This window comes from Tiliqua scincoides, chromosome 2, assembly GCF_035046505.1.
Source record: "Tiliqua scincoides isolate rTilSci1 chromosome 2, rTilSci1.hap2, whole genome shotgun sequence".
Taxonomy (NCBI): domain Eukaryota; kingdom Metazoa; phylum Chordata; class Lepidosauria; order Squamata; family Scincidae; genus Tiliqua; species Tiliqua scincoides.
In genome coordinates, this window is record NC_089822.1 from 57,649,782 (window position 1) to 57,663,468 (window position 13,687).

General features: G+C 41.9%; 1 protein-coding gene across 2 annotated transcripts in view; it reads left to right on the forward strand.

Moving 5' to 3' along the window:
• The window catches only part of ADAMTS19 (ADAM metallopeptidase with thrombospondin type 1 motif 19), a 166,577-nt gene that overhangs the window by 87,716 nt on the left and 65,174 nt on the right, over nt 1-13,687 (forward strand). For both annotated transcript variants that reach the window (XM_066615010.1, XM_066615011.1), the window contains exons 11-13: nt 2,084-2,185; nt 8,986-9,116; nt 12,588-12,760. In XM_066615010.1, the coding sequence (XP_066471107.1) occupies nt 2,084-2,185; nt 8,986-9,116; nt 12,588-12,760 (406 nt within the window). The remainder of the gene's footprint in view (nt 1-2,083; nt 2,186-8,985; nt 9,117-12,587; nt 12,761-13,687) is intronic.

The following is a 13,687-nucleotide window of genomic DNA, read 5'->3' on the forward strand; positions in this document are numbered from 1 at the left end:
TCCTTTGTTTTCCACAGTGGATTTACCTTTGTGTGTTTTCTTGATCAAAATATATTCTACAGGGTCAAAGGATTATTCATTGTGTGTCTTAGGGTGCAATCCTAACCCCTTATGTAAGTGCTTTTCAGCACTGGCGTAGTGGTGCCAATGGGACATGTTTCTTTTCATTTTGATTCTATTGGTTATTTTCTTAAAAGATTTCTACCCTTTCCCAAATGGCATTCTAGGTGGCTAATGTAAGCCGCCCTGGGTCCCTTTGGGAAGAAGGGCAGGATATAAATAAAGTTATTATTATATTATTAATGTATTGGTAATAAATATAAAAATACAACAATAATAAATGTACAAACATTAAAATATAAAGTAAAAACCAAAACACATCTGGTAAAATAAACCCTATGGCAGAATACATAGCACATAAAATAAAACATTTTACAGCAGCAACATAAGACCAATGGAAAGGATATTAAAATCAACCAACCAGCATTTAAGAAAAAAAACAACCCACTAAAAACAACAGTAAGAACAGAATATCCATTACTTGTCCCCCCAACTCATCCACCCCTAGCAACTATTATGCTATTCTAAATAAAAAGATCTCTCACCCCTGTCAGAACAATTCTGAAGAGAGGCACTTCTTAAATCATCAAGGAGGGAGTACCACAGTTACCATGCCACCACAGAGAAGTCTCTGTTTCTTGCTGCCACCCCTTGGGGCACCTATAAGGGGTAGCACTTACATGAGAGCCTTCTCACATGATCTTAAGGGGTCCTCTCACATGATCTTATATTCTATTTCCAAGTCATAAAGTACTTTAAAGGTTAAAACCAGCAGCTTGAATTGTGCCCAGAAACAAATTGGTTGCTACTGCAGCTGCTGGAGCAGTGGCGTGATAGAGTCAAACCACTGAACTCAATGACCAGATAGGCTATTTAACAGCAGCTCATGGTTTGAGTTTTCCAACAGAAAAACTAAGGGCGCAATCCTAACCCCTTATGTCAGTGCTTTCTAGCACTGGCATAGCAATGCCAGTCGGACGTGTGCTGCATCTTGCAGTTGGGGGGCAGTCATGGAGACCTCCTCAAAGTAAAGCAATGTTTGTTCCCTTACCTCGAAGTGGCGTTGCCCTTAATTCAGTGCTGGAAAGCACTGACATAAAGGGTTAGGATTGCACCCTAAGTATCTAAGTATGTGGAACACTGACATAGCTGTGCCAATGTGGTGTGCACTGCATCCTGCAGTGGGGAGGCAGTCAAGGAAGCCTCCTCAAGGTAAGGGCATGTTTGTTACCTTACCTTGAGTCTGCATCTTGGCTAGGTCAATGCTGGAAAATTGGTTAGGATTGCACCCTAAATGAACTAAGGATGGTTAACATAGTGCCTGCATGAGGAGAGGTAGGTTGGCATATAGCACTATGTTAGAGTCATCCTTGGTTCATGTAGTTGTTCTGTTTGAAAACTCAGTGTTTGCATATTTATGAAACCAATTACACAGGAATATGTGTACGTGATCTGTTGCAAACCATCTCCCATCCACAGCATAGTTCCAATTTGGTTATTGAAGTTCCACAGCTGTAACCACAGGAAGGGTGACACCCCTTAATTTGGCATGAGGCTAATTTGAGCAGTTCCATGTGCAACATTGAGACTCCAATTTCAATTGTCATTCCCCAGCTCTCAGTCTCTCCTTTCCAGCCACCAACTCTTCTCCTCAGCAGTTCTGAAGAACCCACTCTGTCTTCACTTTGGCATGATTAACTTAACTCACTGGAATACTAGTCAATTACCTTCATTGCACTTGAATCGTTAATATGAGTGGCATTAGGAGGTAGGAAGAACAGGGAAGTCAATGCCATTCAATTTTTTGTGAGCTATTCAATGGAATCCTTCCTAATATGAAACCCTGATTCTACTTTGTCCATGGCTGGACAGGAGAAAGGAAGTATATTTGGGGCAATAGCGTAATTTTTCTTCACCTTTAAGCTTGAAGAATTTGTTCATGTGATATATTTAACAACATCTAAAACCAATTAATGAAGCATGTTTATATGCTAGCATTTAAATTGTCAATGTTTCTTTCCAGCATGTTATTTGCACTGGGTTGTGGTGTAAGGTGGAAGGGGAGAAAGAATGCAAAACTAAGCTGGATCCACCAATGGATGGGACTGATTGTGACACTGGAAAGGTACAATCTAAAATACCTCTTCTAAATAAGTCAAAGTTGAGTATCAGTTATTTTGTTTAGGTGGTGGTGGTTTTTATTTTGCTCATGCCTTTCAGAGAACATATTATTTGTGTTTTAAATTTTGATTGATTGATTGATTGATTGATTGATTGATTGATTGATTGATTGATTGGAAGATAATGATATTAACAGTACAGTAGAACCTCTTTAAGTTGACCACCCAAGGGACTGGAGGAAATTGGTCAACATAGGGAGGTGGTCAACATATGGAAAAAAAAGGCATTTAAATATTATCATGTTTAGCTCCCAGGACAACAAATGCAAGGCCAAGTTGTTATTTAGATTGGATATTTAAAAAGTTTTATTGCAAATATCAATGAGAATTGATCCTCTTGTGATGCTTACTATTTATATCCTCTATATCTATATCAAGAGACAGAGAATAAACAGCCCACAATGTGTTTAAAAAAAACCCTGAAAATGCATAAGCTTAAAAAAAATTGTAAGTTAAAAAAAAACAAACACTTGATTTCATAGCAGACAGGCAGACCACCTTGCCAGCCCATAGCATGTAGCATGTTACACAGCCCCAACAGCTGAAAAACAAACACTTTTTACTTAGGCTGCCTGGCCTCCTCAGATTCACTAAATGCCAGAAGGTGTTTGATCCGGTCCCTCACTAAAAGCTGTTGAGAAAACTCCACAGTCAGGGAATAAGAGGACAGGTCCTCTCATGGATTGGTAACTGGTTGAGGACCAGGAAACAGAGAGTGGGTGTCAATGGGCAATTGACAAAAAAGGTAGAGAGAGGTGGAAAGTGGAGTGCCTCAAGGATCTGTCCTGGGACTGGTGCTTTTCAACATCTTCATAAATGACCTGGAAACAGGGATAAGCAGGGACGTGGACAAGTTTGTGGATGACACTAAACTTTTCTGAGTGGTGAGGACCAGAAGGGATTGTGAAGTGCTCCAAAAGAATCTCTCCAAACTGGGAGAATAGGCAGCAAAATAGCAGTTGTGTTTAAATATAAGTGTAAAGTAATGCACCGATGATGGGAACCAAAGTGAAAGGACAGTGGCTTCACTATGCACAAGCAACCTCATGTCCCTCACAACTTGGTACATGTCCAGGTGCAATCGGTAGCCGGCGCAGGTCTGTCGGCTATGTGCATTGTGCCCACTTATAAAAACCCTTTTGCACACATGCTAGCAGGCGTAGGGGAGGGATTGTCACGTGGCTTCTTGCTTTTCCAAGATGGGACAAACCAGACAAAACACAGGCCCACAGTATCGTGTTCAATGGGCAACTTACGGAGGGTAAATTAATACTCTGTGCAATGGTCGAAGTGATCAAGATACAACTTACGGAGGTGATCAATATAGAGAGGTTGGTCTCCCATAGTGTATTTGCAGTGTCTGTCCATACTGTGAAAATTAGGTCAACTTAAGGAGGTGGTCAATATAGAGAGGTGGTTAACTTTGGAGGTTCTATTGTATATACCGCTTTTCAACAAAAAGTTCACAAAGCAGTTTACAGAGAAAATCAAATTAATAATAATAACAGCAATCCATTTTTACATACTGGAAAATATATTTTTATGTTTTTGAACTAGCTACTGCTAACACACTTTTTAATAGTATTATTGGGCACTTTGTAATTTTAAAAGCAGCATAAATTGATTTAGATATTCCAGACCACACATTATAAACTTATTTCTGGTAGAAAAGAACCTTCAGTCAAATTTCTGTAATTATCCTTCAAAACCATAGATAGGAAGAGAGACAGAGAGAGATCATTTCCTAGTACGAGTACGATCATTTCGTACTTCACAAAGTTGTAGTACTGTATATCAGTGCTACACTAATGTACTATATAATGCTTATATGTATAAACCTGTCACACACTTAGAAAATTTACTTATTTTCAAACAACATTTGATTTGTATAAAGGATTCTGAAATTAAGTAAGCTTTCATGACATGAACCTACACCTATGACTTTATTTAAAATTGCCCACAGGAATCATTTTACAGCGCAATCCTATCTTATGCTGGAACAGGCAAACCAGGAGGCTTGCACTGTATCCAGAGCAAGATAGGGTGCCAAAGTGGCTCAGCCAGATGTAAGGGGAAACTCTTCCCTTACCTCTGGGTAAGCCAATGCAGCCCCTGTGGGTCTCCTCAGACTTGTACTACCTCAGGAGGTGGCACATATTTGAGGAACAGGGACTCGCTGTTCCTCAGCACTGCTCAGGAACAGGGGTTGGGATCCGGCATAACAGCTGGATCTCAGCCCCACCTCCTGCTCCCCACCTGCTCCCAGGACTGCCCTCCCCTGCCCTAGAACGCCTCCCTCTCGCCTCCTCCCTGCCTCCTCCCTGCCCACCCTAGAACCTTGCATCGACCAAGCTCGGCTGATGCAAGGCTCACCCTACAAGCTGCCACAGAGGCTGAATGCAGTCTCCGTGTGCCAGCACACGTTCGTGAGCTGGTACGGCTTGCTCCCGAGGAGGCGCATGTGTTACGGTGCCAGCCTAACTCATAGTCAGGATTGTACTCTTAATCTATAGCAGTTATTTTAAAAGTTCAGTACTGTCATTTGATAAGGTATGTTTTCCATTCCCCCCTACTGTTTGTTTATTTTGAAATCTACTTACCTAGAAGAGTACAGGTCCAGCCTATTTATACATGGATTTTTTATACACAGATTTGACTCAGCACGAACGGCCCCTACAAATGAGAAGGAATGTGCTGATCCCTGGAGAAGGGGAAAAGTGCATCCCTTTAAAATCAGTTTAAAAAACTGAACAGTCCTTTAACAATAGCCTCCTTAATGAGAGAGAGAGAGGACAGCTGGCTGACAGTCCATCAATCCTCTCTCCAGGCAACCCCTCCCTTCCCCTGAGCATGTGAAAGAAAGGTGATTACTTTGCATTGGTGAAGGGAGGGGCTGAGTGAAGCGCCTTTGTAAGCGCTTGGAGGAAGACAGATTGATGGATTGTCTTCTTAATGATTCTTATCTTACATCACAAAGGTCAGCAAGGTTGTTTATAAATCACCGGAACAAAGAAACTTTGTTTTTTAAATTGATTTGCTATAGTGCGTTTTTTGCCATATAGTGCGTTTTTTGAGTGCTTGGAACGGAACCCACATGAATAATGAGGCTCGACCTGTACTTCCATTTTACATCTTACAATTTGACTAAAGGTTAAATCAAAACCTTTTATTTCTTCGGAAATGGCCCAAATTGCATGAGTCCTCAGCTTCCTTTTCATATTAGTTAAAATACAGAGGGTCAAAGACTCTTGTTCCTCTCTCCAGGAACTTGTATCTTCTGAGAACCAAACTACATGGAATTTTTATCATCTAGTTTAGCCCTGTGTATTTGGTATTTTCATTGAAAATGAACTGCTGGAGGATCCAGTTGGGATCATGAAAGGTGACTTTAACCCTTTTTCTCTAGTGTGCTTCCTGTTTAGATTAGGCCTTCTGTGGCTGCTGTTCCCTAGGAATAGCTCCTGCAGTCATCAGTGGGAGCTTCCCGCAAGGTAAATAGCAGGTGTGTATATGGTGAAAATCTAGATTGTGACCATGGTCCACATGTAACCATGGAAAGGGTTAAACTTCCTTTCACATCTCCACAGTCCTGACTAATTGTCCCCCCGTGACTGATTTTCAACCAATCCCCCCACAAGCACACAGGGGCTCAAACTATACATTTAATGTACATGTGGTTTGATACTTAGGAAGAACGGTTTCTCAATTGGATTGCTATGGGCCTGTGATGAAAGCAGATATAATGAGAATTTCCTAATACTATTGGACTTCAATAAATGGGATTCTTCTTTCTGTGCAATATATTTTCCTTTCTTTACTCTTGACCTAATTTGAAGTGCTTCTGCAGGTGTATTATACATGACAATTTCATATATATTTTTTTTATGATAGAAACTTTTGATTTGTAGTCATTCTGCAGGATGCAGACTGGCACCTCATTTTCTCATTCCATTGTGGAACACATCCAATAGTGGAAACTGATATCCTTATTTTCAGAAGGACAAACCAATTGAGTGAAATCCAAAACTAAAATCCAGAAAAAGGCCATGGGATTTTTGGTTGGTCACATATATCTGATAAGAAAAAGAAATCTTATTTCTGGATTAGTGTAATCAGTTCATTGCTTTCTAGTCCCAGAGCTTCTCACAGAATATTATAAATCCTCATAATATGTTGTCTGATGGATTTTGCATTTGCATGTCTTTTAATACAAAGATGTTTAAGAACTTATGTTACCAAATGTTTCTCAAGTGCCTATTAAGAACATTCAGAGCACCAAATTCATCCTAAATTATTGTCCTAGTTTATAAAAGCTGACTTTAAAACATGAGCATAATATTTGAGGAGAAATATTCATGAGTTGTGTTCAGACTTATGCAAATTTTTTGATTATGTACAATCATAACATAGTTGAGATCAAAGATCCAGGATAGAAAAAAAAAAGATAGGTTTTCAGTGGAAATAAAATGCACAGTGGAATCAGTGCAAGTAAGACATCTATTTTATCTCTTGTGCCTTTTTCAGTTTGCGCAAATGGGATTGCTAAACTTCCGCAATCTAGGCAGTGTACTCCACTTTGTTACATGGGCAATATGGCTGTTGCTAAAATTAAAACCACAAGCCAATGCGCAAGGTTTCAAACCGAAGCCACTATCAGGGATGCCCAAACCCCAGCCCTGGGGCCACTTGCGGCCCTCGAGGCCTCTCAATGCAGCCCTCAGGGATCCCCCAGTCTCCAATGAGTCTCTGGCCCTCCAGAGATTTGTTGGAGCCCACACTGGCCCAGTGCAACTGCTCCCAGTGTGAGGGCGACTGTTTGACCACTCGCATGACCTGTGGGGTGAGGGTTCCATCCACTGCTTATTGTTTCACGTCTATGATGCAGTAGCAGCAGCAAAAGAAAGGCCAGCCTTGCTTTGTGCAAGGCCTTTTATAGGCCTTGAGCTATTGCAAGACCTTCATTCTTTCATATAAGTATATCTTTAATATTGTCATTTATGTAAACATATGTATTCACATTTTAAATGTAAATTAATTATTTTTTCCTCTGGCCCCCGACACAGTGTCAAAGAGATGATGTGGTCCTCCTGCCAAAAGCTTTGGACACCCCTGCACTAGATATTTGAGCAGTCACTCAAGTGAATTGGTCCTGTTGCAGAGAAAATATTGTATCACAAGGAAGGGCCAGTGCTGACATGTACACTTTTAATGGCATAGGGCCAATCATATGAAGAGCAGATTAGTTATAACACTCACAGAAGTTATTAATCTACTGAAAGTAATTTTTGATATCCATCATGCTGATGTACTTGCAGGTCTCAGAAGTTGAGAAGTTGTTAAGCCTAATTCGGTTTGATAATTAAAAAAGTAAAAACAAAAAAACAAAAAAAAACAGAGCTTCAGTAAAAACAGAATGTCCCTTACAGTTTTCAGTGGCCACAGTTCAAGGACAGGGGAGCTTTTAGAATATGCATAGGAGTTCAGAGAGTGGTTTTGAATTAGGAGGAGGGGTAGCGCTATATGCACTTGTATGCGCTTTAATCCTTGCAACTTGTGCTTACAGCCTCAAGGTATGCTTACCCCGCATCTGACCCTGTTTATTTACACCACAGGTGCACATGCAGTTGTGGAACCAGAGTGGTCTGGGCAGTCTCAGCAGCAGGTCATGCTTTGAGACTGACAACAAAGAAGGCAGGATATCTTTTATTGGGGGTGGGAAGTCTTGCTTTGTTCCACTTTCCATGCCTCTGTTTAAGCAGTGAACCTAAAGGTTCACCCCCCAGTGTCAAGCATAGCAGTGTCAAGCAGTGTCTGACTTTAGGGGCAATGCTCATCTCCGTTTCTAAGCTGAAGAGCCTGCATTCGTCCATAGACAGTTTCCATGTCATGTGGCTGGCATGACTAGATGCCTAAGCGCACGGTACACCATTACCTTCCCACCGAGGTGGTACCCATTTATCTACTCACATTTACATGCTTTCAAACTGCTAGGTTGTCAGGAGCTGGAACAAGCAATGGGAGCTCACCTGTTGGGAGCAGTAGGGAGCAGTGAACCTCGAAAGGTGTAAAAACCACTTATCTTAATGTGCCTGTAGGTGCTAGATCAATCTCCTGTCCATTTTGTGATGCAGTTCATTCCAAAGAGGCCTGTTTAAATATGTAGGACAGTGAATTATTAAGTATGTGCCTTAATATATTAACCTGAAAGCTGCCATATCAAGAGGTGTTTCAGTGCATCAAACGCAGATTTCTTGACATTGAAAGGCAGGATCTTTACAGCATAGCAAATACAGCATGTTCCCCAATAAGTATGGAGTTTCCTATATTGCATAGTCAAGTAGCCTCATATCTATACTCATTACTCAGTTATCAAAAAAGGAGAGCTTTTTCCCTTGCCAGACTTAATGTGCTCCTGTCTAGGCGATGCCCTTGTGGGATGGGAAGCGTGGAGACCATTGTCCACTCCATTTTTTATTGTCCCTTCTACAAGATCCTTCAAAGATATCTGGATCCTGTACTAAGAAGAAGGGTTTACTGATGTGGCAAGAATATGCTACCTCCTAAGTGGTTCTTCTGTGGAAATAGCAGATACTGTAGCGACTTTCCTATATCAGCTCATTGAGCTACACAATCAAGAAGTCAATTTGCTTCCTGGGTGATCAATTGTATATAGTTGAAGATTTGTTTGTTTTATATGCCAATAAAGGATTCTGTTCATTAACCTGAAAGCTGACTTTTACAATAGTGGTGTAAGGCTGGAGAATGTACCAGTAGGACTTCTTTAATTGGACACGTGGAAGGCGAATGGAGTACATGGAGCACTTGTAGCAGAACCTGCAACACAGGAATCAGCAGTCGACAACGTAGATGCTCTGGGTAAAATTTTTTTAAAAAATCCACTTAACCCTTTCTTTTACACAGAGATGTGCTACATGTGAACCACTCAGGACTGGAATAGCCTTCTAGTGTGGAGGAAATTTCAGTCTTTTGCAGAAGTTACATCACATTAGGACCACAATAAATGAGAAATGTGTTGGGTTTCTGCCTCTCTGAACTTTTGGTTAAAAAATAAAAAGCATGAGCTCCCCAATCATAATCAGGATTGCATTTGGGGAAGGGTACATGTAACAGGTTACCTTCAAATGGAAGCAAGACACATGAGCAAAAACGTATGTGTTGTAACACTTTTAATATAGAATATGGCTTTGATGGTTCTGTTCTGTGAGCTCATAGTGTTATGAAGAACAGTGTCTAGGTATTTATATTAGGAACCTTTCTCCAAGAGTACTTAGGAGGCTAGATTTTGAAAGAAGAACATGCAGTGTTCATTATCTTCCTAAAAGGGGGGCAGATGGCTTATTTGGTTACTGTTTCTTTAGACTTAACACAATGTTACGGTTTCATATCTTCAGACTGGGCACAGATAACTGTGGCTTAGGAGGATACAACTTGACTGATGAATTTAGTCAGAGAAAGCAAACAAGTCAAAGTGTGTATGTCTGAGCACTTATTTCCTCTCATTACAGAAAGCTTCCTGAGGCTGCAATCCTACCCACACTTTCCTGAGAGTAAGCCCCATTGAACAAAATAGGACTTACTTCTGAGTAGACCTGGTTAGGCTTGTGCCCTGAGATTATTAGAATTGGTTATAAATGATATATTGAGCTGAATGAGAGTATAGATCTGGCAAGACCCAGTCTGTGCCTCACTGTATTGAGGACCAGACTTTGGTCTTATAACAGGATATGATTTTCTTTACCAAAATCATTGCTACTTTCACCTGTACTTATACCAGTGACAGACCAGTCTGGCAAGTCTTCTTGATTGCCATCTCCACACAATCCACTAACCTCTCCCACTCCCATTCCCACTCCCGCTTAATTCCAACAACCAACTCTGAACATCAACCAGTTCTGTCCAATTCCACTTAATTGTCCTTTTCCTCCCTCCTCTCTCCCCCTTCAGTTTTAATTGCACATTTCTGATTGACCACTCTCAAGCCTTGTGTAGTTCATTCCTGGGTGGAAGGCAATTGGATTAAACATTCCAAACAGACAAGACATCACCCTGTCCGTCACAGCAGATTAATCCTTCCACTTGTTCCATTTTCACAGTGAAAAAAGGAATCATCAAGCAAGTGTGGTATTGTGTTTAGTGTGTCTGATTAAGATTTAGGAGACATTGGTTCAAATCCCTGTTGAGCCACAAAGTTCACTGAGTGACGTGGTGAAGTCATCTTCTCGCAGTCTATCACAAGGTTGTTGTTGTAAAGATAAAATGGGGGGTGGGAAGAACTCTGTATGCCACATTGACTTCCAGCTGTATGAGTGATGAGCAGTTCCTGTGTAAGGGGGAGAACAGTTTCCTCAGGAAATCGGTATGACAGGAAGGATAACTGTGAGGACAAAAGGAGAGGAGATACTATGTACGTCACCCTGAGCTCCTTGGAGGAAGGGTAGTAAAAAATGTGAAATAAATAACTAAGGGCACAATCCTAACTGCACCTTATGCCGCCCCAAGTCCCTTGGGCCGGCATAGGAGTGTCACAAACATGCCGTACAGCATGTTTGCGCCTCCATGGGAGGAAGCTGCATTGGTGCATGTAGATGCGCGGAGGCCAGCAGAAGCTTCCACGGCAGCTTCCTTGCCACTGCTTGTGTCGGCGCACCTGCACCGACACAAGCAGCAACAATAGGCGTGGGGGGCGGGGAGGAGGTGGGGTGCCGTTTCTGGGCAGGGGGAGGGTGGGCAATGGGCGGCCCCAGGGGCGGGGCTGGGATCCGGCAGTTATGCCAGATCCCAACCCCTGTCCCTGCGGAGAACGGAGCAGCTTAAAGCTGCTCCGCTCTCGTCGGACTTGCACCACCTCCGGAGGTGGAACAGGTCCGAGGAGACCCATTGGGGCGAGCAGCCCTTACCCAGGGGTAAGGGGAAGAGCTTCCCCTTGCCCCTGGCTGAGCCACTGGAGCCAATGAACCTGCATTGGATGCAGCGCAAGCCTCCTGGCTTGCCTGCTCCAGTGCAGGTTTGGTTTGCACCCTAAATGTATCTGGGAAATACTGGTGCATGAAAACTTGGAAACTGGATGAAAATTTTCAGGCATTTTTTTTCACTCTGCATTACACACTCTCTAAATGTATGTGGTACTGTGAGGTGTCACAGCTGACCTTGGTGTGGCAAGAGCTCTGTGGTGTCAAAGCAATGGCTCGACTGCAACTACAGAGCCAAGTGATGACATCTTCACAGGTGCTGCTGATTCAGGTGAAATGGATAGCTCCTCAGCTGATCATTAGCAGGATCATTAGCAGGAGCTGAAGACTGTTAGGAGCTGTTATCAGCCCTCAGAAGGGGTTGAGATTAGACAGGAAAGGAGGATGGGAGAAGAGGAGAGGGAGGAAGGGGAAATTCAAGGACCCTGGAGGGACAAAAGAGCTTTGAAGGAAGATGGGAGCATAAAGAAGAAGGGAGGAGCATACATCTGGAGGATAGAAGATAAGGGGGCCTCCTTAGGAATCAGGATATAAAGGACCCAGTACTCCCTGCCAGGCTATGTATGCAAGAATTCTCACATATGATCCTCTAGCTTTGTACACAAATGCATTGGTTTTGTATAGTGACCCCAACACAGCACCTGTCCTCCTTCCCATAACCCCCCTGGGCAGCCTGCCCCGCACCATGATCAAGATTCATATCATATTCCCAACTGGCTGCTTTTTTGTTTGTTTGTTGTTGTTTTTTAAAGTTCAAAAAGATGGATAAGGAGTGTCATATTACTCATCTTATTTAATTTGGTTGTATGCATTGATTCATGTTTGATAGTCCAAAGAGAGAGAGAGAGAGAGAAACTCAGTGATTGTCAGTGGTTTCAGACATCTCTACTTTAGGGCAACAGTGTCTATGCAGTGCTATCTTGATACATTTGCCACATACTCCTTTTGTTACATTAGTTACCTCTGACTAGATCAGTGGTTCCCAACCTGGGGTACGTGTACCCCCAGGGGTACTTGCCAGGACCTTTAGCGGTACTTGAAAAGGAATTGAATAATGGCGGAAAAAGGCAGGTCTTGCAGGGCTGGCATTAAAATGCCTTGTGGGGCTAATATGAGGGGTACAATATATGGAAATGGACTGCCAAGGGGTACGCAAGTGAAAAAACGTTGGGAACCACTGAACTAGATTATCCTTTTGCCTTTCATTACTGCTTAAAAGTTGGCATGTATCTGCATACAGACACAGGTCACCACTTGCTACAACCCCAGTACGTGAAACATAATGTGTACAGGCAAAATGGTTCAAAAAAATGTGCTCTGCAAATATGTTACTATTTTTTTGTTTTGTTTTCCCTAGTCCAGTTCAAGAAGGAGGGGGATGTCATGGCTCCAGAATACAATATAAAATATGTGAAAATCCTTCTTGCCCTCCTGGAGTACCTGCATTCAGGGATTGGCAATGTCAGGTCTTCAGTGTCAGGCCATCATATCAGAAACATATACACCAGTGGCAAGCTGTTATAGATGAAGGTAAGCATAATTCACATTCCAGCTACTAACATTATGTTTACCGTTTGTTGTCTCACTGTGGATGATTAGCAATTTAAAAAACAAAACCCTGAGCCTTAATTTTTTTCAAAAAATACATTGTAGCCAAATACTTCAATTTACTTAGTAAGGCTACAATTGTATGCATACTTTCTGGGAGTTAGGCTCCATTGAACACAATAGGGCTTATTTCTGAGTAGACTTGCTTAGGATTGGGCTGTAAGAAGATTAGAGTGGTTCATTGCTCTGTAGTCCAACTGCATACTAATGAAACAGAATATACAAGTGAAACACAAGAAAAGAAACACAATTATAAAACTTCATAACGCATTGGTCACAGAAAGAGCGCAAACTTTTATTTTCAAAGAAGAGAAAGGAAGCGTGGCTTTTAGCTTTTTAATATTTTACATACCCTGCATTGGATTTTGGCAAACACTCAAATGGAGTGTATATTTTGGTTGGCCATGAAACATTTTCTTAAAAATCCAGGCGTTAACAGATTTCCAACTCTTCACATATTGCATATATCGCTACCAGGTATCCACCAACTTGCTAAGGCAAAAGCCCCTGGCAAGTAAAATTCTGAGCAGCACCCTCTCTCCTTTATATATGAATTTATGCTGCATTTTGGGAAAGGTAAGAAAGAGGAGTCTCTTTTGAGCAGAGGGAGAGATGCTACTGTTTCTTACCTCCTCCATATCTGAGCACAAAGAGAATACTCTGCCTCTCTCCAAGCCTCTGCATGTGCCAGAGGACTCAGGGAAGAAAGAAGGGGTTAGTGGTCACCACAAATATTGTCTGGCTAGGCAGCCAACCTTTGTAAACCCCTCATCACTACAGTGTATCAAAGTTGCTTAATTTCTTAAGAATGCCTTTAAGTAGGATCAGAGCATGCTGCCAAATGTTTAT